The sequence below is a fragment of the Crotalus tigris genome, unplaced genomic scaffold (genome assembly GCF_016545835.1).
Source record: "Crotalus tigris isolate CLP2741 ecotype Arizona unplaced genomic scaffold, ASM1654583v1 scf7180000024398.1132909, whole genome shotgun sequence".
NCBI classification, from domain to species: Eukaryota; Metazoa; Chordata; class Lepidosauria; order Squamata; family Viperidae; genus Crotalus; species Crotalus tigris.
The window spans coordinates 654,079-679,071 of NW_024100566.1; the positions used below are offsets into that span (position 1 = coordinate 654,079).

A 24,993-nucleotide genomic window follows, 5' to 3' on the forward strand; every position below is an offset into this window, starting at 1 on the left:
GTAAATGTGTATGTTTTTTAAAAAAAAATTTGGATCCTGTTTATCCAAGGCAGGTTAAAAGCTGTTTTGAATCAGTGATTGGATCAGTATATAAACTAAGTAAATAAATGAGCCTTGGAAGAAAAAGACAGTCTGGAAGACTGAGAGGATCAGCAGCTGGACGTGGTCTGTGAACTCTGGATTCTCCATCCTCCCAACCTTTGGAAGTCATGTTTCATTTATGTTCACCTCCAAATTAGAAAATAATTAAAAATGCGAGCTAATAAGCATTTCTGCTAATAAGCAACCGAATAAAAATACTGATTCTAAGTTTTAAAAAATATCTTTTCAAGTGTTAGGTGTACCTATAAAAGTTGATATTTTTCATCGTTATGTGCGAATGTCTCCTGCTTGTTCAACCAAGAAGAAACACGATTTTAAATTCAATAATATAAGATGCCTAAAGTAGTATGCAGTACTACTCTCTTCCCAAATCATTGCATAGGATTTGTAGAAGAAAAACCCTCTTCCCGATTTCTAGGTCGCTGCTTGAATAGTTCATTTCGGCGCTCGTAGCTCCCAAAACTTCGCGCAAATACACATGGACTCACGGTCTTATCCAAAGTTCAGATCCCAAAGCCATAAAGAACCTTACAGAGGAGACAGTTGTTTTGGCTCCGCCTTCCTCCGCGAAATAAAGGTGTTTGGCCCCGCCGCCTCGCCATAGTTTAGTGATCCTGCGCGCAGGCGTGCGGCCCGGTGGCCTCCTGTCGGAGGGGCGCTTGGAAATTACTGTAGGAAAGCCGAGTAGACGGAGTGGGGCTCGTTTCCGTCCACCATGAAGTCCCGTTTCAGCACGGTCGATATCAGAGCGGTTATAGCAGAAGTGCGCCACAGGTATGGCCTTCGGATGCCTTTCGAAGCCCCGCCCCGATGACTTCAGCCCCGCCCAATAATCCCCTTGGGACACGCCCCCTCCCACTCGGTATCTTCCAAGGAAGCGGTCCCTTATGCAGGCCGCCTTTCTAGCCGTTCCCGGTTTTTGATTGGTTGATGGCAGTTGGCGGAAGTCCGCTCTGTGCCCCATGGTTTCAGTCGCCTGTTCTCTGACTCTGAAGAGTTTATTTGTATTCAGAGTTGCTAATTTGCTTAGTTTGGGAACTCTTACTTAAAATTAAGGAAATAATAGCGTTGATATAAGGTCTCCTTCAATTTGAGCTTATTCCTGGTGATTTCATGGACATGTTCAAATAGTTTTTTTTGCGCTAATTTGGAAGTAGCTTGTCATCACCTTTCTTAGGCATGATTTGTCGACTACCCACTTAGCCCGCAATCCTGGGATTTACTTGTGGCCCCCCTTCCAAGTACTAATCGTGTCTGACCATGCTGCCATCTAACTGAATACAGGTAGTCCTCGACTTAAATCATTTAGTGACCATTCAAAGATACCATGGCACCAAAAAAGTGAATTATGACCATTTTCACACTTATGACCGTTGCAGCATCCCTATGGTCATGTGATTTACATTCAGATGCTTCACAACTGATTCATATTTATGAAGATTTTAATGTCCCCAGGTCATGTGATCATCTTTTGTGGCCTGACAAGCAAAGTCAATGGGAAGACAGATTAACTTAAGAACCATGTTACTAATTTCACAACTACAGTGATTCACTTAGCAAATGTGGCAAGAAAAGTCATAAAATGGGGCAAAACTCATCTCAACTTGTCTTTTGTAATAATTTGCTAAAGAGTTTATTAAAAATTACTCTTTTTTCTTTTCCATAATTTCATCAGAAATATATAGAATATATAATTTTTTTCTTTTCTTTTTACAGCTTGTTGGGAATGAGGGTAAACAATGTTTATGATGTGGATAATAAGACATACCTTATCCGATTCCAAAAGTAAGAACAAAATTTCTTTTTCTTTTATAGTTATTTCTGTTGTTGGTGCTTATTTATTTTTCACATTTTTGAAGTCCCCATCTCCCTCAGTACATCTTTTGAGGACTTACGCATCACCTGCCTTTTTTAAGCCAATGTACAATGGTTTTTTTAAATATAAAGATATTGCAAATTAAAAAGAAGTTTGAACAGCAGTGTCAGTGTTATGTCAGTGTTTAATATCTTAAAATTAGCAACTAAACATGCTATATCAATTTTTTTAAAAAAAATCAATGTTTAAACTAGCAGTTAAAAATCACACATTTGACTTTTGAGAAAGCTTTTAGGGAGACCTTTTTAAAGAAAATCTGCCAGAATGTCTATTATCTAGGGCTGTATCATATTGTATAATCTTTTAAAGACCTGACACAAATAATTTGATTGTGTGCCACTTTTGGGTGTTCATTCAAGTGACCAGCATATGCAAATGTTATAGATTAATATTACTTATGATTCAGTTTTGTAAATTAAGGTTTTGAATTTGTTGAAAAAAAAAACAAACGAAGTTTTGATAAGAGTTAATGTTTATATATATTAGGATTCTAGAAACAAAATACAACTGTGGTATCAGATAGATTTTTTTTTTTTTTTTTTTTTTTTTGCATGTTGTCTTTTAGGCCGGACTTCAAGGCTACACTTCTTCTGGAATCTGGCATTAGGATTCACATGACAGAATTTGAGTGGCCAAAAAACATGATGCCATCTGGTTTTGCAATGAAAGTAAGTTGAGTTTCTTTAGTAATTGTTGATTTTCCTTTTGTAAGTATCAGTTTGTTTTAGGGTTAATAACCCTTAAACAAACTGATTTGTTTTAGGGTTAATAACAACCAGATACATAGATGGTGTTTTGCGAGATTGATAACAGCAAGGAAGTTGTCTCTTCTCTGACTCAATTAGAAATTCTGCTAGTTTACTTCAACAACAGAAGGATGAATACAGGTAGTCCTCGACTTACCACAGTTCATTTAGTGACTGTCAAAGTTACAACAGGATTGAAAACATGACCTATGACTGTTTTTCATACTTATGACTTTTACAGCATCCCTGTGGTCATGTGATCAAAATTCACATGCTTGGCAACCGGTTCATATTTATGACAGTTGCAGTGATCTGGGGTCACTGACAAGCAAAATCAGTGGGGAAGCCAGATTCACTTAACAACCATGTTATTAACATAACAATTTCAGTGATTCACTTAACAACTGTGGCAAGAAAAGATGTAAAATAGGGCAAAACTAACTTTAAAAAATATTTCACGTAAGAACAAAAATGTTGGGCTCAATTATGGTCATAAGTCGAGGACTACCTGTAATTCCATTTAGTTCAATAAAGTTTAGTTGAGTACATTTGTTTACAAATACATTCAAATAAAACATTGTTTGTGGTCTCATCATCCTAATAATAATTTCTAACTACACAAAATATGAACTCATTAAAATTTTTGATTCAGCATCTATTCTGTTACTCAGTCTGGACTAAGGCAGAGAAGGATCTTTTCCATCGTTATTATTACATTTTGTCTGTACATGTCAGAGATTGAATCTGGGGCCTTCAAAATGCAAAGTATATGCACAGCTGCTGAACTGCATACTTGCCCTGAGTATAACTTCAATAGGAGAGTATTAACATTCTTTCTTAAAATGAACTGTGTTGTGAGACTGGCCATCTGAGTTCATAGCTAAGTTCAGTCCATTCCATTTCCTAGAGTAGGGGTAGACAATGTGTGGCCCTCTGCAGATAGTTATTTCCAGCTTTTATCAGTTGTATCCAGCATGACCAATGTTGAAGGAAGATGGGAGTTACAATATCTGTATTCCAAACTTGCCCTGTATTACAGAGAATTTGACGTACTTTCTAGCCATTATACTATGCTGGCTTCCCATTATCAAATGTAACAGAGTCTTTCATATTAATATGACAAACACTTAACAACCATTTTATTTTATTTAATAACAAACGCACTATTTTCCTCATTCAAGGGCAGCAGGATAATTTGTGGCTGAGCTATAATTCATCCAAAGCATTTCAGTGAAAATGGAAGTTTTGTAATAAAAAGTAGATAAGGATAAAATAATGAAATTCAAGCTTCTTTTACTGAAACTTTTGTGGAAAACTGTATATATGTACATATGTATATATGTGCATGAGATACACATACAAACAATTTTTCCTTTCCTTTTCTTTTTTTCTGGTTAATTAATGGCAAAAACAAATCCCAGTATACTATTCATTCCATACCATGTTAGAACAGTTTTGAAATATTCCAGGATCCTAAATGTATGTTCTTATGTTCTTATTATATGGAAAGGTTGCCAACTCTGTTTTGATTGAATACACATAACTCGGTTGTTGTTTTCAGACTTCTTTGTTCTGTTTTCATCAACAGTGTCGCAAACATTTAAAGACCAGAAGGCTTGTGAGTGTGAAGCAACTTGGCATTGACAGAATAGTCGATTTTCAGTTTGGGAGTGATGAAGCAGCCTATCATTTGATTATAGAGCTTTATGACAGAGTAAGTAGAGAAAGAATGTCTGAGACGGGCCTGGAGACAGTCTCTTTCCCCCACATGCCTTCTAAAAAAAGCGGGGGGTATAGTATTTTGGAAATATTCCAGAAACTTTACCTGAATATCCCCTCTAGCTTGCGCATGGGAAAATACATAGATCAAAATCTGAGCTTCTGTGGAAAAAGGTCCAGGTCTGCATTTTAATGACAAACTTATAAATTTGTTGCAGGGCAATATTGTTCTTACTGACCACGAGTACCTTATTTTGAATATCCTGAGATTTCGCACAGATGATGCAGATGATGTCAAGTTTGCAGTGCGGGAACATTATCCAGTTGATCATGTCAAAACTGCAACATCATTACCCAGTTTAGAAAGGTATTATTATATTTTATACAGAGCTTACAATTGGGACAAAATCAAGCTATAAGAGATAAGCATAAATTACATGTTTTAATAGACCTAGTAGCTGGAGGTAGGAAATTTTTGCTTACATCTTTTTTTCTCATTTTGCATTTTTGAAATGCATTATAGTATTAAAGGTTTTTGTAGTACTTCTAATTTTATTATAAAAAATCTTTGCCTCCAGAAATTTGTATTTGGAATGCCTTAATGAGTATTTTGATAAAATAATGTACATTTTCAAAAGGGTATTTCAAAGGCTTTTTGCTCCCCCCAAAAGTAAAGATACCCTCATGCTTTGCAATGAGAGAAATAGTATGTAGTAGTATGAAGTAGTGTGTAATATTTAGTTCTCCTGGGATTTTTTTTCATCCAAAGTTTTATTAGCTCATATTACAACAGGGAAAGCAAATATTTTAAAGAACACAGAATGAAACTACTTCTGAATTAAGAATTTTGGGCTATATTAAAGATTAACAGTGGAATCCATATGTATGCATTGGAGTCTGCTTTATTAAATCCATGAAGTAACAGTATTTGTCTTGAGGCTGTATTTTACAATAGTAATTATATGGGAAGTTATTTTTGATCTCTTATATAAATAATTCCTGTACTTTATCTAGATTTGGATATAATTTGAATAGTCTATTTTTTAATACAGTTGGTGCCTTCCGAGCAGAGAAAACATTCCTTGCTTAATTTTATTGTATATGTTAACAGTATTTTATCAGAATTTATTCTTTTTTATTATTTCTTCACTCCTTTCATAGGTTAACAGAATTAATAACAAGTGCACCTAAAGGAGATCAACTAAAGAGAATCCTAAATCCCCACCTTCGTAAGTATGAATTTCTTCTGTCTTTTAGAAAATTACAAGGTAATTATACATTATTTGGGAGAATGAAATAACAGATATGTATAAATCAAAATGTGCAATTCTATTTTGAGAATTCTCATTATAAACTTATCTTTAAAATAATAAAAACCATCCCTCTTAGAAAATAGCATTTCCATTAAATGATAGGGAAGAAGCCACACCTTTTTTCCTTAGATCTTAGCTATTTTTTATAACTGTTATCTTCCTTTCCCTTCCCCCCCAAAAAATACAGCTTATGGGATCACTCTGATTGAACATTGCCTTATAGAAGCAGGACTTTCAGGTAGCATCAAAGTAGAGCAGATAGAAAGTAAAGGTAGGTATTGAAACATCTGCATGTGTTATGTCTAGCATAATTTCCTGTGTACTATAATATTATGTAATAGTTATTTAAAAATTTGCTTCCCTTTTTAAAAAAAATCTTGATCTTAGGGTTTATGCAATTTTGGGGGCATCCTGCTCTCTGACAGTCCAATATACAGAGGATATACTGTGCAAAAGCAATGTGCCATTTTATACATCTTGGGTTTCAACACTTATTTCTTCTTCTAGATATTGAAAAGATACTAGCCGCTTTACAAAAAGCTGAAAACTGCATGGAAGAAACTGAGAACTTTAATGCCAAGGTAGTTTATAATTTGGGGACAAATGCTTTGATTTTTATACCTGGCGCACTCAATGGATTTAAAGCATTTCTAGCTTTGTAGCAGCACAACTGCTAAGGGGAAGCTATACTTTGAATCTTTCTAGTTAAGAACCAAGGCTGCTGAGGGTTCAGTTGGAAATATTATATCAAGAAAAGAAGCTGGGAAGTGAAGGTGAGGGAAATTTGGCCTTCAATACCACAGATGCTGGAACAAATATTATGCAGAGGAATTACATGTTGAGTTTTCTGTTGCTTCATGCCGTTTCTTAATACTTTTCCCAAGAAATTCTGGCTTTGTGCTTACTACCTTGAGGCCACATTTCTAATGTTTATTACGTATTTCAGTGCATATTCTCTGGATGCAAAATGACTTAACAGAAAAAGAGAAAAAAAAGAAAAACAAACTGTAAAACAGAACAGCAACATAAATTCTCATTAATTGAACTAAAGACCTGCAGTGGCTAAAGAGGATACACGCTTATATTTTCAGCAGTGAAAAAAGAGATGTAATGCATAAGGATTTTCCTTTCCCTCCATCTTTTTAATAGGGCTACATCATCCAAAAAAGGGAGAAAAAACCAAGTCTGGAACCAAACAAGTCTCCTGAAGAAATCCTCACGTATGTATTTTGGGAGAAGTGGTTTTTGTGACTGTGCTCTGTCCTGGTGGTCAGCAAACATGCACTAATTCAAAACATTTCTTTCAGGTATGAGGAATTTCACCCTTTCTTGTTTTCGCAACACTCAAAATGTCCCTATGTGGAATTTGAATCTTTCAACAAGGTACAGTGCTATGCTCGGTTCTGGATGTTATATGCCATTTTTATCATATCAAGGGGTGGAAATGTAATTTATTACTATACACTGAACAAGGATTCTTCCTTGTATTTGTTTAATGAAAATCATCTGGTTGTCTTCTTGAACATTTAAGGAGAACATTAAGATTTTGAATTACTGATCTTGAGAGAATGTTATTTGGCTTTTTGGGGGTAGATAACGTTTATGGCAAAAGTGACCAGAATGAAATCTGCACAAAAAAGTGGCATTGCTGAGGCAAATTTTGTGCTTGAAATTTGTTTTGCAAATTTTCAAGTGGACATTTTAAGTAGATCTAAGAAAAGAGTACTGGCGGTTGCAATGAAATATTCTAACTTCCATTTTTCTTGTTATATTTTGTATTTCTTTATGGTTTGGAAGGCAGTGGATGAATTTTACTCTAAGCTGGAAAGCCAGAAGATAGACTTAAAAGCACTGCAACAGGTACTCATCTTGTGAAAAAGTTAAAATCTTGAACTTTGTTTTGCTGAAAAATGGGCATGCTAGTTCACCTGGGAAGAATTATATAATAATCTAGCCAATAAGACAAGTTCTGGCTTGTCCATAGAAGCAATGATGAAACTTTCTTTCATCATTAGGCCAGAATGGTTACCAATAACAGCTAGTTTGCTAGGTTGAACAACTTGGAAACTACTTTACTGATCCTAAGTTGTTATTATGGAAATGTTATATTCCTACATATTTTTTTCTGTTAATTCTTCAATACTATTATAGATTTAAGAGAAAAATTCTCATCCCCCTCCCTTTTTTTTTTTTTTTTTTTTAACTCATGGCTATTTTGGTTTTTTAGAAAAGAACAGGTTTAACCTCTCTCTATATATTTTCCTTCTTGTTCCTTTACCTTTGAATTTTCCTCTCTGCTTTTTCATTGTGTCCTTAACATTACTCCACCTGAAAAGATTATGTCACTCAGATGAAGCTCTACTAAGGCTGAACATTACCTAGTTACAAGTGTTTTTTTTATTCTTTCCACACAGCTCAAGAGTTTTCCTGTATCTCAAAAAGTATTGTGAATCCTTGTGTCTAACATTATCTTAATTATTGTTGATACATATTAACCATTAAATCTCATGAAGATAGTCATTCTGTCATTTTTTCTATGATTTCCTTTCCTTTGTTTTCATTACCCCATTGATTTAAAGCATGTATGCATGATTTTGTATATTTGCCCAGTGGCAAAGAAATGATCGGTCTATAATTTTAATGGTAGGTTTATTTTAACAACGAGAGACAGAATAACAACAACAAAAAAATCAAGTAAAATGCATTTCAAAAAAGTTATAAATTGATTTGCATTTTAATGAGTGAAATAAATATTTCACCCCTTCGCAAAACATGACTCAGAACTTGGTAGCAAAACCCTTGTTGGCCATCACAGAGGTCAGACGTTTCCTGTAGTTGGCCCCCAAGTTAACACACATTTCTGGAGGGATTTTGTCCCACTCCTCTTTGTAGATCCTCTCCAAGTTATTAAGGTTTTGCTCGAACCTTCAGCTCCCTCCACAGATTTTCTATGGGATTAAAGTCTGGAGACTGGCTAGGCCACTCCAGGACCTTAATATGCTTCTTCCTGAGCCACTGCTTTGTTGCCTTGGCTGTGTGTTTTGGGTCATTGCCATGCTGGAATACCCATCCATGACCCATTTTCAATGCCCTGGCTGAGGGAAGGAGGTTCTCACCCAGGATTTGATGGTATATGGCCCCATACGTCGTCCCTTTGATATGGTGAAGTTGTCCTGTCCCCTTAGCAGAAAAACACCCCCAAAGCATAATGTTTCCACCTCCATTTTTGATGGTGGGGATGGTATTCTTGAGGTCATAGGCAGCATTCCTCCTTCTCCAAACATGGGAAGTTGAGTTGATGCCAAAGAGCTTGATTTTGGTCTCATCTGACCACAACACTTTCACCCAGTTCTCCTCTGAATCATTCAGATGTTCATTGGCAAACTTCATACTGTACATGTGCTTTCTTGAGCAGGGGGACCTTGCGGGTACTACAGGATTTCAGTCCTTCACGGCGTAGTGTGTTAATAATTGTTTTCTTGGTGACCATGGTCCCAGCTGCCTTGAGATCATTGACAAGATCCTCCTCTGTACTTCTGATTCCTCATCGTTCTCATGATCATTGAAACTCCACTAGGTGAGATCTTGCATGGAGCCCCAGACCAAGGGAGATTGACAGTTATTTTGTGTTTCTTCCATTTGTGAATAATCGCACCAACTGTTCTCATCAAGCTACTTGGAGATAGTCTTGTAGCCCATTCCAGCCTTGTGTTGGTCTACAATCTTGTCCCTGACATCCTTGGACAGCTCTTTGGTCTTGGCCATGGTGGAGATTATGGAATCTGATTGATTGATTGCTTCAGTGGACAGGTGTCTTCTACAGGTAACAAGCTGTGATTAGGAGCACTCCCTTTACCTGGGATACCTGGGAGCCAGAAATCTTGCTGATTGATAGAGGATTAAATTCTTATTTCACTTATTAAAATGCAAATCAATTTATAACTTTTTGAAATGTGTTTTTCTGGATTTTTGTTGTTGTTCTGTCTCTCACTGTTAAAATAAACCTATCATTAAAATTATAGACTGATCATTTCTTTGTCACTGGGCCAACGTACAAAATCAGCAGGGAATCAAAAAAATTCTTCCATTGTGTATGTGTATATATATATTCATTCAGTATATAGGGAGGTGGAGGGTGTGTTAAGATGGAGAAAGAGAGGCCTATGATACACTTCTCCCAATTCCAGAATTTAAAATAAACTAACATTGCTTTTTGCCGTTTTCAAATGTTGCCATTGCCTTCGGTTCTTCTCATTTTACGATTCACTTCCTCTGTCAATGTTAGGAGAAGGCTCAAATGAGTATGTTTCTTCTTCCACCTCTGTGCTTTTTCTTGAAAGGAAAAACAAGCACTGAAAAAGCTGGAAAATGTGCGGAAGGACCATGAATACCGATTAGAAGCTCTTCATCAAGCTCAGGTAGAAACATCACTTCCTTTAAGTCCAATGGAAGGTAGCATTATTGCACAATCTCAGTTTGTGCTTCCCATTCAAGGAATTCTAGCCTAATTTGGGTAAAATAATGTGTTCATACTGAATAAATCTTAAAGTTATGAAGGGGAAGAAAGGTAATGCTTGCTGGAGTGGAAATATTGGGCTAAATGAGCAGTTTACTGTAGCTTCAGCTTCAGATATTTGGAAGAACATCAGGGTGTACATCTCTTTTGTGTGTTTCTGTCATGTTTGTATATACACCTTTACACACACACACACACACACACACACACACACACACACCTTACCCTTAGAATAACTGTGTAGTCATGCATAGTGGCTTTCTACAGCAGACAGCTAAATATTTCTGCAGATTGTAAACCACTAAGAATTTTGTGAATGAAGATTGTAATCAATAAATCTGCCAGACTTAACCTTGATCTAGGGACAGCCTATTTTTCACAAAGATCAGTTGTGTTCAGGAGTACATCCATTTCTCAGTTTATTAAAACGGGCATAGCCATTTTATGTTTCCAGATAAACTAAATCTTTTTTTGCTCTTGATCTGTACAATTGCAATAACTCTCTTTTTTCCCCTGAATCTTCCCTTTTTAAATCCCATAATTTGCTATTTCAGTTCTCTAGTTATTTTTGAAAAATGGTGTTCTACCAGTTCTTGAAAACTCTACTTGTGTTCCTGTAGCACAATACTCATAATATAACTAACATCCAAACACTATCTCTCAGCCCATTCAGCTCTCAGGTCTTTAGCAAGTTCTTCGTGATAAAGGGAAAAAATGACTCAACAGTGACTCTATCTCCTTTATTTTCCAAAGGAAATTGACAAGGTGAAAGGTGAGCTTGTAGAAATGAACCTGGAGATAGTTGATCGAGCCATCCAGGTGGTCCGCAGTGCCTTAGCCAACCAGATTGATTGGACGGAGATTGGAGTCATTGTCAAGGAAGCCCAGGCCCAAGGAGATCCAGTGGCAAGTGCCATCAAAGAACTGAAGCTGCAGACAAACCATATCACAATGTTCCTAAAGTAAGTTGCCAAGCAGATGAGAGGAAAGCCCCAAAATGGAGCAAGGATTTGCCTATCAAGGCAATATTGTATTTTAATACAATGGAAGAGAATCTGTTGACATCCAGATATTAGGCTTCAGTTCTCATCAAGATCAGTTAGAATGATCATACCTTAAGGATCTTGGGAAATGTAGTCTAGTAATTTCAAGATCAGGAATAGATGATGATTGATAAATTGAAATTATAGTTGTAGAATTCACCCTTCTGAAAATGGCTGTGTTAACTTTTAAAAATATATTTCTAACTGTTGAAGCTACATGGAAATAAAAAGTCAAGAAAAAAATCAAACCCAGCCCCCCCCCCCCAAAAAAACCATCATTAACTTGTGTTAACCCATGCACATTTTTACTGTATATCTTCAGGAATGTAGAACAGAACCAGAATGAAAATTTGTGATCAAATTTACTCAGTTATCCTCCTGAATATGAAATACATTAATTTTTTTAAATTATTATTAAAAGAGATGCTTCTGGTCAGCAAAACATGCTTTTTTTTTTTCTGGATTAGAAATCCGTATGTGATCTCAGAAGAGGAGGACGAAGAGGAGGAGGAAAAACCTAAAGTGGAGGTAGTAGAAGAATCAAAGGGAAAGAAAAAGAAGAAGAAAGGCAAACAACTCCAGAAGCCTCTGAAGAATCACCCTATGCTGGTGGATGTGGATCTCAGCTTGTCAGCTTACGCAAATGCCAAAAAGTAAGAAAAGGGTAAGAATTGGCTGGCATACCTTTAAAAGTGGAGCCTTTTGGACAGATTGGTTCAAGGATTAAAGTGAGGCCACAATTAGCTTTCTATTTAAATCCACTATTTTCTTCCCAATTAATGTCAATCAAATCATGCAGGATGGGCAAATATGATATCTTCAATGCATCTGTATTGAAATGTGCTCTTAAGTGGGAGAGGGTTGGCCTAGAGATATGACATGCTGTTATGTTTTTTAGATATTATGATCACAAGAGACATGCAGCCAGAAAAACCCAGAAAACCGTGGAAGCAGCTGAAAAGGTATGCTTGTGGCTTTTTTGCCTTCATTGCTTATGGAAAAAGAAATTAGAACAGCAATCTTAGTAATCTCTACTCAGACGGATATAATTTCAGTTTTCCTGAAGCTCTGTGCCTTTGATTTAATCAGCTGCACCATTTATATGTAGTGGCACATTAATCATGCTGAGGGAGATGGCTTTGCAAAATAATTTGGTTCACTTTTCAAATCTGGAACTACTGTCAAGCAGTGGTCAAAATCAAGAGGTTTTAAATTTAACTTGGGTTAAGCCAGGAATATCTACACTTGTTTGGCTGGTGGATGCATCTGGCAGGTTGCTATTGCAGTAAGTGTGGACCATCATCAAATACTCCTTCCCCAGAAGGCCTACTAGTGAGAATGCTCCACATTTATTCACTAGCTTTCCAAGATACAGTCTTCCATTTCCCGTTTTATCTTTGTGGTTTTATTTTCTGAGCAAATGGGCACATTTTTAAACAAAGCACTGACCTGAAACTAGTTCTCATTTTTTTCATGTAGCATACTTTTGAGCCCTTTTGGAGTCAAGGGATTGTCTTGAAAATAAAGATAATGCCGGAGGTTTTTCATTTGTTTTCCAATATGCAACTTTGTTAATCACATGAGCATTAAAAATTAATTAACAGGGCTGATAGAAGTGTTAGTGGATTCATAGATGCCCATAGACAGCATGTTGCAAATTCTAGATATAAGTCATACAGGATGAAAGTTCGTACTAAAATATAGGCAGACCGAGAAAGGTAATCAAAAGTACTATAAATGTAGCAGCATTAGGGTCTAAGGAAATTCAGAAAAATAACCTGGATTGCAGTTAGTAGGAGAATAATACATTGGTATCTAGAAGGAGCTGGTTATTCGTGTTTGCCGGGTGTAGATTGAATTGCTTCTTTAAAAGAAGAACTGGTGAATGGTTTTGTTTTGTTCATCTATACAGGCTTTCAAATCAGCAGAAAAGAAGACCAAGCAAACACTGAAAGAAGTCCAAACAGTTACTACCATTCAGAAAGCCAGAAAGGTTTACTGGTGAGTTTCCTGCAGTGGGAATAAGCAAGCACCCCACTGAGTACCTTACTTTTTTGAGGGAGAAGATAGGGAGTTGAAAACAGATGTGATACAGCATTGACTGAGTATTCAGTCATTCTAGAATTTATGATACTAGTGTAAGGGTGCAGGCATCACTTTTGAAGTCCATAGAGCCCTGCCTTGATTGGTTGGGCTCAACATTTTTTATATTTGATAGGACTGGCAATAAGAAGCAAAATGGGTGTTTTAAAATCTCGCAGATATTTAAGGTATCTACTCATCCCTTAAAACTCCTGCATCTGCTTCCTGGAAAACAGGATTTGGCCCTACATAGTTTTGAAATATAGTTCTCAATATGCTGTACTGTTGCTAAGGTTCCTCAGGCTGAAGGAAGTTATACACCTTGTTCTAGGACAGCAACTCCCAAACTTTTCTGTACCCAACACCCCTAGTACACTTCTGATATATTCTCACTCCTCTTACAAAAGTTTGAAATAACGGCAACAAATTATGCATATACACTATAATTTTGAAAAGCCAAGTTTTCGCACCCCCTTGGCCAGAGGATGAATTGAGCATTTTCCTTCCTTTGCTATATTAGAACAAAGTTTCTTAACCTGATGTCTATCAGCTCAAAAGATTGACAGCCAGCATGACTAGTTATAGTCCCAATACTTTTGAAGGACATAAATTGGAGAAGTTTTAGATAAAAGTGCAACTTGTGTTCATATGTACACATTCCTCTGATATTTGTGTGTAATTTATATTTTGTCTTTAATTCAGAAGCTCAAGGGGGTATATGTATACTCTCTCCTTTCCCTCCCCCCTTACAATAAAACTTTCTGAGTTACATTGGACTGAAAGAAAGTGACTGGCCCAAACTCACTCAGTGAGCTAGAAAATAGAAACTTTCTACTACTTATTCCTATATCTTGATTCTTTAACATATGAATGTTTTTAAAATATGGGTTTAAATTGTGGATTCTTTAAATTATGATAAGCTACTTATCAATATTTTAAAACTATTCCAATGATGAAAGATTGCTGACACTGCTCCCAGAAATCAATATATTTTGTAAATAAAACGCAGTCAGTTGGGAAGAAGTAGAATCCTACATTTGAGAAGGTTGCTGCTATTTTTCTAGATTTTTTTTCACTTTGCAATTGTCCTGCATTTCTGCAAAAACAGAACTCACTGCAGATAGAGTTTAAGAGTTTCTGAAATACAATTCTGCAGTAATTCTTTTGTTTCACATTTTCATCTGAGTGGGAGATTGAGGTTAGTAAATGGTGGACTAAATATTCCTAAGAGTCAAGAGGTTCTGAGAATTACATATCAATATTTTGTTTTGACTTGATTATTGTGACAGGTTTGAGAAATTCCTGTGGTTCATTAGCTCTGAAAATTACCTTGTTATAGCTGGAAGAGACCACCAACAAAATGAAATAATTGTCAAGCGATACTTAAAGCCAGGTGGGTGACTTGTTTCACATTAATCCAGAATACTGCTAAATGTCTTTAACACTGAATAGATGTGATGTTTAAGTATTCATTAAAAGCATGTTGAATTCAGGTCTGACATTGTTCTGTATGATATCAGCTTGATTGATGCATAATTAATACCATTAGATGTTGATCATGCCTTATTCAGTACATATTATTTGTTACAGTCTAGAGCAGAGGTTCTTAACCTTTTTGAACAAATCGCCCCCTTGAGCCAATGAGGAAGTTGTCATCGCCCCCCTCCCCCAACATAACCTTTCAATCACAACATAGGAAATAATTCTTCAATTTATGCAAACACTTGTTTTGTTTTCTTTAAAATTGTCGTTAGGACATATCGATGCAAATAATTTATTTCCAGTCTTTTTCCCATATCTCCCATATTCTGGCCAATGGCGTGCCACTGTATGGGTAGAGGCTGCTGCGCAACGCGCATGAAGATAAGCGATGCATCTTCACATATGTACGGTGTTCTGTACTGAAGCTAGCTGGAGGAACATTTGAAAACACAATTCAATCCACTAATAGTGAGCGATCTGATGTTTTTGTACGACAGATATACAGCGATTCACTGCACGAAAAAGTCTCAAGTGTCCACAAAACGTCTCGCTCTATCGCCCCCATATCGCCCCCTTTTTGTTCCTTCGCCCCCGCGTCGCCCCGCCCCCCTGAAAAATGAAATCGCCCCCTAGGGGGCAATGTCGCCCAGGTTAAGAACCACTGGTCTAGAGAACAAGCAAAAAACAAAATATATGTGAAGTGCAAATGTAAAGCCATTGAAAAAGTAGCCCTGATTAGATTATAGCCATATTACTAATATTGTGTGATTTTTCGCTAAATGTGGCTTTCCGGGTGGGGTTACTAATGAGCCATTTGAACAGCAATGCAACTTTGAATAATATTTTCATAGTGTGGAGAATGATTATGTAATCCCTTTAGTGTATCTTCTTAACAACTAAGCCAGAAAATACGTAACTTCTATCAGTGCATATTTTTGTTCTATCATCATAATTGATCTTTCCTGTTTCTTCCATATAAGGTGACATTTATGTCCACGCTGATCTCCATGGAGCAACCAGTTGTGTCATTAAGAATCTATCAGGTAATGATTGTAGGGAGCAGTGCTTAAGGAAAAGGGCCCATTAAAGATTAGGGATTCTTAACTACTTTCAAAACCTTTGGGTTAATGCTTACATTGGATCAATAGGTTGTGGGCCAAAGGATCGTTTTAAACTGGTCTAATATTTTTTTTTTTTTTTGCAAGTTTAGAAAAGGAAGAGTTAAGAGATAGAATTTTAAGGGAACTTGTTTAATAAGATGGCATCCCTGACTGAGATGGTCCAATAAGTAATTTCTTTGAAATTACTTGTACTCCTGAGCGTCTTGCTTAGTTGCGTTAGAGTTGATACAAATTTAACCTAAATTCTGTTTTCTTGATAAATGATACATGTAGTTGAAGAACCTCTCTCCTTTGAGAAGCCTGCTACATTCAGAATTTTTATAGGTTCCTATCTTTTGGGGGGATAGCCACAAGTGTTCAAGAAACCCCAAGATCCCAGTGGGGCAGCTTTTTTCTCCCAATGCATCCCCCATGTGATGGGAATTGTAGCCGCCCCCTTTGAAGAGCATCAGGACAGGGAAAGCTGAGACGAAGTGACCTCTTTATTCATCATATTGTATCTGAACTTTCCTTTTGACAAAATCAGTGAAGCTTTTATACAGTATATGTACATTCAAAAATTCTTGTGAATATCAGTTACTGGAGGCCACTAGTAGAACTTGGGCTTGGCATATTGGTTAATTGAGTGCCCTGAAGCATATGATCAGAATTTTCTCCCAAGTGTGTTCATCATCCTCTAAGCCAGGGGTAGGTAACCTTGGCTCTTTCATGACTTGTGAACTTCAACTCCCAGAATTCCTGAGCCAGCTATGCTGGCTCAGGAATTCTGGGAGTTGAAGTCCACGAGTCATAAAAGAGCCAAGGTTGCCTACACCTGCTCTAAGCGTAGCATGCAAAGAGTATGTTGAACCTGGGGCAATATTCCAGACCATTTGCTATGGTCAAAAACAAAAAGACATTGGGCATGGCTCTTTCAGGATATCACGTCCTAAATGTTCACCGTTCCAAATACTATCAAATAAGGGGCTCCGTGTTCTAGGTTTATTTTCTGTTCTACTTTCCAGAAGGCAGATTTCTTAAGTCAAATTAATGCCTTTTTTTTCTTGACTTCAGTTTAAAAACAAGTACAGCTTCTAGTACATGTACCTCAACCCCTCCCTTCCTGACTGTTGGGGGATTTAGCACAAAGAAAAGTTAAAAGTCAAATTGGTGGCGAAATTCTGTAATAATGGCCAGCTTTTGGTCTTGCTGTTTCAGGAGATCGTATCCCTCCACGGACACTCACTGAGGCAGGCGCAATGGCCCTCTGTTACAGTGCAGCCTGGGATGCTCGGGTCATCACTAGTGCCTGGTGGGTGTACCATAATCAGGTAATGAAGTCATGGGCAGCTGCTTTATCTAGGGGTCTGACTTGGTTTTAAGAAATGAAACATTTTACTGGAGATTCTACAGAGGCCTTGTTTTGGAACATAACAAAAGTATTTTTTAACACTGAATAATTGCAAGACTACCATAACTTCCTACAGTAATTGCTTTCAGAGCTGTGGCTTTTTTGACTTTAGTTCTTTATCATGCATTCCTGCTCTCCTGTGCTGGCATGCAGATCTAGCCAAGGCTACTTCTGGCTTTTCTGTGCTGTCCTCATTAAATTTACCTCTATTTGTGCTCTTCTTGTTACAAAAGGAATTTGCTTCGTTTCCTTTTTCACAGACAAGAGGATTTTGCATCTAAGTAACTGTGCAGATGATCAAGTAACCTCTGCTCCATTAGTGTTCTGCCAAGGCTGCTTAGGGCCGTAGAATAAGATGGTGCTTTTGTTACAACAGATTGGCCTTTTTCAATCTGAAGCCTTTCCCAAAGATGCTGATGTACAGTTCCAGTCATCCTCCAGCCAGCATACCGTTAAGGGTTAAATTTAGATGGGGACGACTATATTCAAATCTTCATTCAAAGGAGTTCGGCCAATCTCACAGATGTCTTCTTTCTTGGCCTCTCCTACTTCATAGGGTGGCTATTTGGGGATATTATTAAGGGAGACCTCCCACCTGATTATAGTGTTATCTATATCAGGGGTCTCCAATCTTGGCCAATTTAAGACTTGTGGATTTCAACTCCCAGAATTTTGGAAGTTGAAGTCCATAAATCCGAATGTTGCTAAGGTTGGAGACGCCTGATCTACTTCCAAAGGAAAGACAGAATGTAAATGAAACAATAAAGGAATAAATAGTCCAATACATTGAGAACATTATCTTATTGAGACAAGTGGCAACGGACTTAATTGTGTTGCTCCTTTAGTACTGGTCTCAGAAGTAAAAAGCTTTTCATAGAAGTTTTTCCAGATTTGTGTATGGAGGGGGGTGTTCCCCGAAAGCTATAGAATTGTTGGAAATCACCAGGGATGAAAGTTCCAGTTACTTAATTAGTAGTTTCCCCTTCTCCAGTCCCAACATATATGGCAACCATTAGTGGATCTGTTAATGTTTGTTGGGCACTTCCAAAAAATCTGGCTTTCATTTCTGTTACATGTCCAACCCTCATTCCCACTTCTTTTATGATAAGGTAACCTTTGTGGTCCCTCTTTGATGCGTATGATGTTATTGGTGTTTAATCATCTGGGTAACCTCCATGCAGGTGTCTAAAACTGCTCCCACCGGAGAATATCTGACAACTGGAAGCTTCATGATCAGAGGTAAGATCTCCAAGGAGACATTTTCCAACCCAGGATGGCTGTTGTGCACATAGCCGAGTTCAACAGGAAGGGGAAATTATGAACCAGACTTCATATTAATGTTCTAAAGAAGCTGAATTTGCTCTTTTATGGAAACCTCTAGAATTTAATTTCTTTTTATTTCCTCCAGGGAAAAAGAATTTTCTTCCCCCTTCTTATCTTATGATGGGCTTCAGTTTCTTATTTAAGGTACTGTGTGCCCTTGAGTTATTGCTTCTTCTTTGGGGATGTATAAAAATGAGATGCAAGGTGTGATCTCTTGAGTATTCGACTCTGCTGTTTACTTGGTTGGCTTTGGGAGAGAGAATTATTTTCTCGTCCAGGAAAGTGAGGCTGTACTTGTGATTTCAATGAAATACTAGTAGCTTTCACTTGTATGTACCAGAAGTCCACATAGCTGTAGTGCTTTGTTTCTTTTTATTGTTTCTAATGTAAAATCTTTTATTTTTATTAAGCTTTACACGCGTGTACCTTTATGTTTTTCAGTATATTCAGAGGGTTTATAACATTTTGTAGAAGCAGCCTTAGCTGCTTGTAAATTCATGTACGTGTGTCTGTTTAATTACATTTGTTGTATTTCTTTCTCTCTTGTGTGGGTGCACATGCACATATGTGTGCAAACGTGTGCACACACACATAACACATACAGACATATTCCAGACTGTAATGAGTTTTAAAATAGCCTTTGTTAATATTAGTGCGGTCTGTTTTGAAATCTGACCTTATGTGTGAATTGAAGGAAGTTTGCTTATTTTAAAGAATTGTTGGGGAAGGAAGGATCAGTCAACAGAACCTGATTAAAACTCTCTTGCATGATAATGAGGCTTTAGAGTAGGTTCCATTCATAGCTTCATAACAGATTTGAGTTTGTAATGATTTTTTTTTTTTGAGGAAGAAAAGTTTGCCCAGTCTCCTTTCTCAAAATTTGTACATTTCAGAAACAAAATGCACTTCACTTTATGGTAAAACTTGAATTTAAGATCCTTTCCAAACAGAAAATCAGAGTTGGAAGGGACCTTGAAGGTCTTCTTGTCCGACCCCCTATTCAAGCAGAAAACCCTATACCACTTCAGACAGATGGCTCTCCAGTCTCTTCTTAAAAGCTATGGTCTTAGTCTGTTAATTGGAGTTTCTGGTCCAGGTATTTCTTCCCCCCTTTTTTATTTTTATTTTTTTCTGTGAGGTGACCAGTCAGCTGCTGAGAGCTCTACCTGTATCTAAGGAAAACACAACTTTCTTTATCCGTCTCCAGGTGGATGAATCCTGTGTTTGGAGACACAGGGGTGAACGGAAAATCAAAGTGCAAGATGAAGACATGGAGACCGTGACCAGTGCCACCAGTGAGCTGGCAGCAGAAGAAACGGAGCCCTTGGGTATGTTTTAACCTAGGGCTGCCAAATAAAGTTATGTTTCTGAGTCTGGGCTTCTATTTACACATGGTGCCATTTCTTCTGCTGGGACTTTTATTTTCATGACTGGACTGCTAGAAAGTGACCAGTAAGCTTTATTGATCCTCTAAAGTGAAGCCTTCCACAGAACGGGGTCTCTCCAAGGTGAAGTCCTCTTCCTTTGAGATCTTACTCTTCTCTTGATCCTCTCAGGCAAATCTTGTCCTCCTCTTCAGCTAATAAGTTTTTCTTCCTTTTACATTCCAAAGACTGTTTGCTTGCCTGACTTAAATCACGAGTGCAACTGAATATGTGTTCCTTCTTTGGCTTTTTACCAAGATGCACCAGAGGGAGATGAAACTAGCAGTGATGATGACGCTCATAAAGAGGAGAACCAAGATAAACCTGAGATTGAAGAACACTTTGCTGAAATACATAATGAAGAGTGTGATGGGAGTGGGGCAGGAGATGCCTTGGTCATGGAAGGATCATCTGAGGAAGAGAATGAGATTTTGGAGGAAGAGGAAGACGATGAGGAACTGGCAAGGAACGCCTCAGAGATACGTTTTCCAGACACAACCATTGATCTTTCATATCTTCAGTCCCAAAGGTAATAGAAAGCAGAACTATATTCGCAAAACTATATTTGGAATATGAGCCAAATATGAGTGTGAAATTTGGGTATTAGTCTTTGTCACTGCTCTCCTGAAATATTTTCCCAGTTCTTCCCACAGTCCTCTGCCTTAATAATTTTGCTTCTTATTCAGGATGAATAGGAGTATAATGAGCATAATGTCTGTACATTAAAAAAATAAGCTGTTCAAATAGTTTGACAATTTGGAACTAATGTTGAATTTTTTTAATGTATTGGGTTATATTTTGATTTTGGGCATTCTAGTTACTGTTGAATTGCTGTTTTTAACTATTATACACTGCCCAAAGTCACTTTTGTAAATATGGGACATATTACCTAAGTAAATAAATCTGAAAGAATGGTACAGTATAGGATGGGAAACAATGTCGGTCAAAAGTATACAGGACCTACAGTGGCTGAATCACACGTTCTAAGAACATAAGAGCTTTAGTGTGCTAACTGACACAATGGGCACCAATATCTATTTTGTAATGGAAGTATACAAAGAACTGTAAGAAAAGTTAATGTAAATATAAGAAAGTTTAAAAAGTATTTTCTGCCTTCTTATGTAAATGTTGGGAGTCAGGTGCTTTCACATAGGAAACATGGGCCTCTTGCTTGCATTTGGCTCCAGCCATTTTGGCCCTCAGGATAAAACCTGACTTTCTCCCAGGTTCTGGGGCCAGAATGTTGTCAGAGCTGACATAGATTAGTTGGTGGATGGATGTGAGTTTTAACAGGACCTCAGCATAATTTATTCTTTTAAATAATTATACTGTATAGTATTTTTGTTTGCCACTCCGCTCCTTTTGGTAAATAAGTGGCTGTATAAATATATTTAATAAATAAATAAACTTCATTTTCACGGAACTGTTCTTGTAAAAAACCAACTTTTTTCTATTGTAGATCACAGCTGAAATTTGCTTTGAAAGATAACATCTCAAGTTTGGTGAGTTCTTTGTTGCTAGTAGTGGAAGGCTGTATTGGCTGCAGCTCATCCTGCAGAAACAGCTAGAGTCAACTCTCTTTCCTTTTGTAGGGTGACAGCAAGACTCAGGGGAGGAGACATCTCTCAGCCAAGGAGAGAAGGTGAGGAGGTCTAGACAGAAGATTTAGAGAAGTATTTCTGAGTCTTGGCAATTTAAGATGCATGGATTTCAACTCCTAGAATTCCTTAGCCAACAAAGGAGTTGAAGTGCGCACATCTTAAAGCTGCCACGGTTAAGATATACTGATTTACACTTAGCTCTAAGAGGCAGTTTTACAACTGCCTGGGTAGTTACAGCTATTGCAAGATGCATGCTTACTCCTAAATTATCCTTGAGACTCCTTTGTCTTGCCTTTTTGCCTTCCCAAAGAGGTTTATGCACTATGGAGTCCCACAATGGCAAGAGAGTGTGTTTGTGGCTGCTGTTGCCAGCCTGAGGTCTTCTTCCCCTCTCTTCTAAGAGTGGGGTATCCTTGATATTTGGAAATAAATCAACTAGCCGGCAGAAATTGTACGGAATTCTGCTTTTTCTTAGGGAGCTGAAGAAAAAGAAGCCACCGAGTGACCAGGATGATTCTGATCTTCCCAAAGAGAAGGATGAAGATAATTCTCCTCAGCTTCAGCTTTCTCCCAGTGATTGTAAGAGTGCTGGCACGCAGCAGCCCGTGAAGAGGAGACAAAAGGTAAGCTGAGCTGTGTGCATATTGTATACTTCTCAGGTAGCCTGATCAGCCAGGTGGGCAAAACTAAAGATTCTTGGAATACTGAGAGTTCAGCAAGAAACTATGCCAGACATCTACAATCCAACATCACCCAAATATGATAGAAATACAGTTCCCAATAATTGTACCTCATCTGGAAGGCCTCATGATGGGGAAAGCCAGTTCAGGCTGTTGGTAATTGGTGTGTGCTGAGATCAAAAGCTCTTTATTCTTCTTAATGCTGCAGTTCTACAGGGTCACCTGGCCTTTTACCTAGACATTTCAGATATCACTGCAACCTGAACCTTTCTGAGTAATCTGTGGAAACAGGCAAATGCTGCCTAAAAAACCACAGATTGAGTTCTTTGATGCTTAAATCAATCAAACCTCCTTGAGAATGTCTGCATTTCACAATGAGAGGACCATAGAAGAAATATGACAAATACAAAAAGCTATATTATCTGTGGATATTATTGTGGCTGAAGTGTAACATGTGAATGAATGAATGAGCCAACCTTTATTATCAAAGTACAACATGTATACAATGAGATTGGCTGAGCCTCCCTCCGTGTCTCCCCCCCCCCACTCACAGTGACAACAAACCCACCAACTTATTACACTTATGTCAGGTTAACAAAGGCGGTTTGTGAGGAGACTTTTCAATTTCGCTCCCTTCTGTTTTTGCCCGCAGAACAAGCTGAAAAAAATCAAGGAGAAATACAAGGATCAGGATGATGAGGACCGGGAGCTGATCATGAAGCTGTTGGGAGTAAGGCAAAAATAGGGTTGACTCTTCTCCCCCCCCCCCCTTAAATATAATATGAAATTTGTCTTTTGATCCTTTTGGTCTGCCAAATCCAGTCTGCAGGGTCAAACAAAGAAGAGAAACCCAAGAAAACCAAAAAAGGAAAAACGAATCAAGAATCCACCAAGAAACAGACCCAGAAACAGAGGAGGGACCAGAAGCCTGGCCAGGGTGCCAGGATAGGAGAATTAATCCCTGAGTTAGAAGGTGCTGCTTTGGATGAACATTTGGATGACAAGGTAGAATGATTAATAAAGCAATTGTGGAACATTTTCCTGGCTTGTATTCCCAACACTTCTTCGCCATTTTGTTGATCAGCGTGTGTGCAGGGCAGCCTGTACAGGCTAAGTCTCCTGTTAGGGCAATATGCAGGCCCTTGAAAAGACCTTGGATTGTAGAGTTTCTCACCAGAGACATGCCAGGGAAGCAAACCAATCACATGCTTGCCTTTCACCTAGCAATGCTGTGAGTGACACACATAAACCAGCTGAAAGTTTATAGATCTATTATTTTAGAGTAACGAATTCATGGAGAATTGGGCCATCTATGGCTACGGCACTGAATAGCACTTGCTGTGGATTATCCAAAGAGCACTGTGGCTTTCATGCCACAATCTGTGTCTTCATTTGGTAAGCTGTTATGAGAACCAAATGGTTAGCTGCTTTTGAACTGATGTGGTCAGTTTGTTTTTCTCACACCGAGCTGCAGAAGGCAGATGCATTGCATAATAGGATGTGGTGAGATACTGTTTAAAGTCACACTTCAAAAGCAAAGTGAGTGTAGAAAACAGACAAGAATTTATATTCAGAATAGGCTGGCATCTCTCAATTAATCATGATATTTAGTATTTAGTATAGGGCAGTGGTTCTCAACCTGTGGGTCGGGACCCCATTTGGGGTCGAACGACCATTTCACGGGGGTCGCCAAACAAGGCTGTCCGCCATTTTTTCCCCCTTTTCTTTGGCCACGCCCCTGGCACCCAGTGATGTATAAGTGGTTGGGGGTCACCACAACATGGGGAACTGTATTATGGGGTCGTGGCATTAGAAAGGTTGAGAACCACTGGTATAGGGAGAAGCATGTAAGCTCTACTAATTTTATTTCTTTTCCAAAGTGACAGATTGTCAAATACATTTAGTCATCATTTAGGCAGCTGTTTTTAAAGCCAGTCCTTTGCCTCTTATTACTGTTTTAAAGGGTTCACCCCTCCGTTACTTCTTTGTGGTGCTATTTGGGTTCTATTTCTGTTAGCATGCAGTAACTTGGTTTGTTGTTAGAGGGAGTGATAATACAGACACTGTTTTCCTATTAAAAAATGAAGCTAACAGTTTATAATTATAAGAAGGCAGAGACTTGGAACAATTGATAAACATTGGAGATCAGTTTAGCCCTGACCTGTTGGCCTTTCATAAGGCCTTATGGAGGTGAGGCTGAGCCCATGCTTTGATTATGTAACTGATGAGTCATTTTTTACTCCAGCTGCTGTTTTATGTGTGTTATTTTTCTCATTTTTAAAATACTTTTATACTTTTTAAAACACCTTTTAACCACCCAGAATCTAGAAATTCATGGATAACCATGTAAATTGAAACATTAAATAAACAAATAGCTAAGCAAGCAAAAACAGAAAACTATATAAATTGAAATAATGAATAAAATACATTTTACGTGAAAATCAAAACACCTGGATTAAGAGCAGGAGTCTCGAGGGAATCCGAAAGTGTCAAGTTTCTGGGCACTCAAAATAAGATTGAATGGAATCCCACAAGTTGTGTTTCTCCCTTTCTCTCTGTCTTGACTCAAGTCTGA

General features: G+C 37.8%; 1 protein-coding gene across 1 annotated transcript in view; it reads left to right on the forward strand.

The window, feature by feature from the left end:
* The first annotated feature begins 428 nt into the window (after window positions 1–428).
* NEMF (nuclear export mediator factor) overlaps window positions 429–24,993 on the forward strand; it is a 30,708-nt gene continuing 6,143 nt past the window's right edge. The window contains exons 1-28 of the mRNA XM_039329515.1: window positions 429–876; window positions 1,819–1,887; window positions 2,544–2,646; window positions 4,313–4,438; window positions 4,662–4,810; window positions 5,605–5,672; window positions 5,944–6,027; window positions 6,264–6,337; window positions 6,906–6,976; window positions 7,064–7,139; window positions 7,554–7,616; window positions 10,097–10,174; window positions 11,026–11,234; window positions 11,783–11,968; window positions 12,214–12,277; window positions 13,228–13,316; window positions 14,687–14,790; window positions 15,860–15,922; window positions 17,198–17,310; window positions 18,572–18,629; window positions 18,799–18,857; window positions 19,921–20,041; window positions 20,396–20,666; window positions 21,597–21,639; window positions 21,730–21,779; window positions 22,214–22,361; window positions 23,071–23,148; window positions 23,241–23,423. Coding sequence (XP_039185449.1) covers window positions 818–876; window positions 1,819–1,887; window positions 2,544–2,646; window positions 4,313–4,438; window positions 4,662–4,810; window positions 5,605–5,672; window positions 5,944–6,027; window positions 6,264–6,337; window positions 6,906–6,976; window positions 7,064–7,139; window positions 7,554–7,616; window positions 10,097–10,174; window positions 11,026–11,234; window positions 11,783–11,968; window positions 12,214–12,277; window positions 13,228–13,316; window positions 14,687–14,790; window positions 15,860–15,922; window positions 17,198–17,310; window positions 18,572–18,629; window positions 18,799–18,857; window positions 19,921–20,041; window positions 20,396–20,666; window positions 21,597–21,639; window positions 21,730–21,779; window positions 22,214–22,361; window positions 23,071–23,148; window positions 23,241–23,423 — 2,859 coding nt within the window. The 5' untranslated portion in view covers window positions 429–817. The remainder of the gene's footprint in view (window positions 877–1,818; window positions 1,888–2,543; window positions 2,647–4,312; window positions 4,439–4,661; window positions 4,811–5,604; window positions 5,673–5,943; window positions 6,028–6,263; window positions 6,338–6,905; window positions 6,977–7,063; window positions 7,140–7,553; window positions 7,617–10,096; window positions 10,175–11,025; window positions 11,235–11,782; window positions 11,969–12,213; window positions 12,278–13,227; window positions 13,317–14,686; window positions 14,791–15,859; window positions 15,923–17,197; window positions 17,311–18,571; window positions 18,630–18,798; window positions 18,858–19,920; window positions 20,042–20,395; window positions 20,667–21,596; window positions 21,640–21,729; window positions 21,780–22,213; window positions 22,362–23,070; window positions 23,149–23,240; window positions 23,424–24,993) is intronic.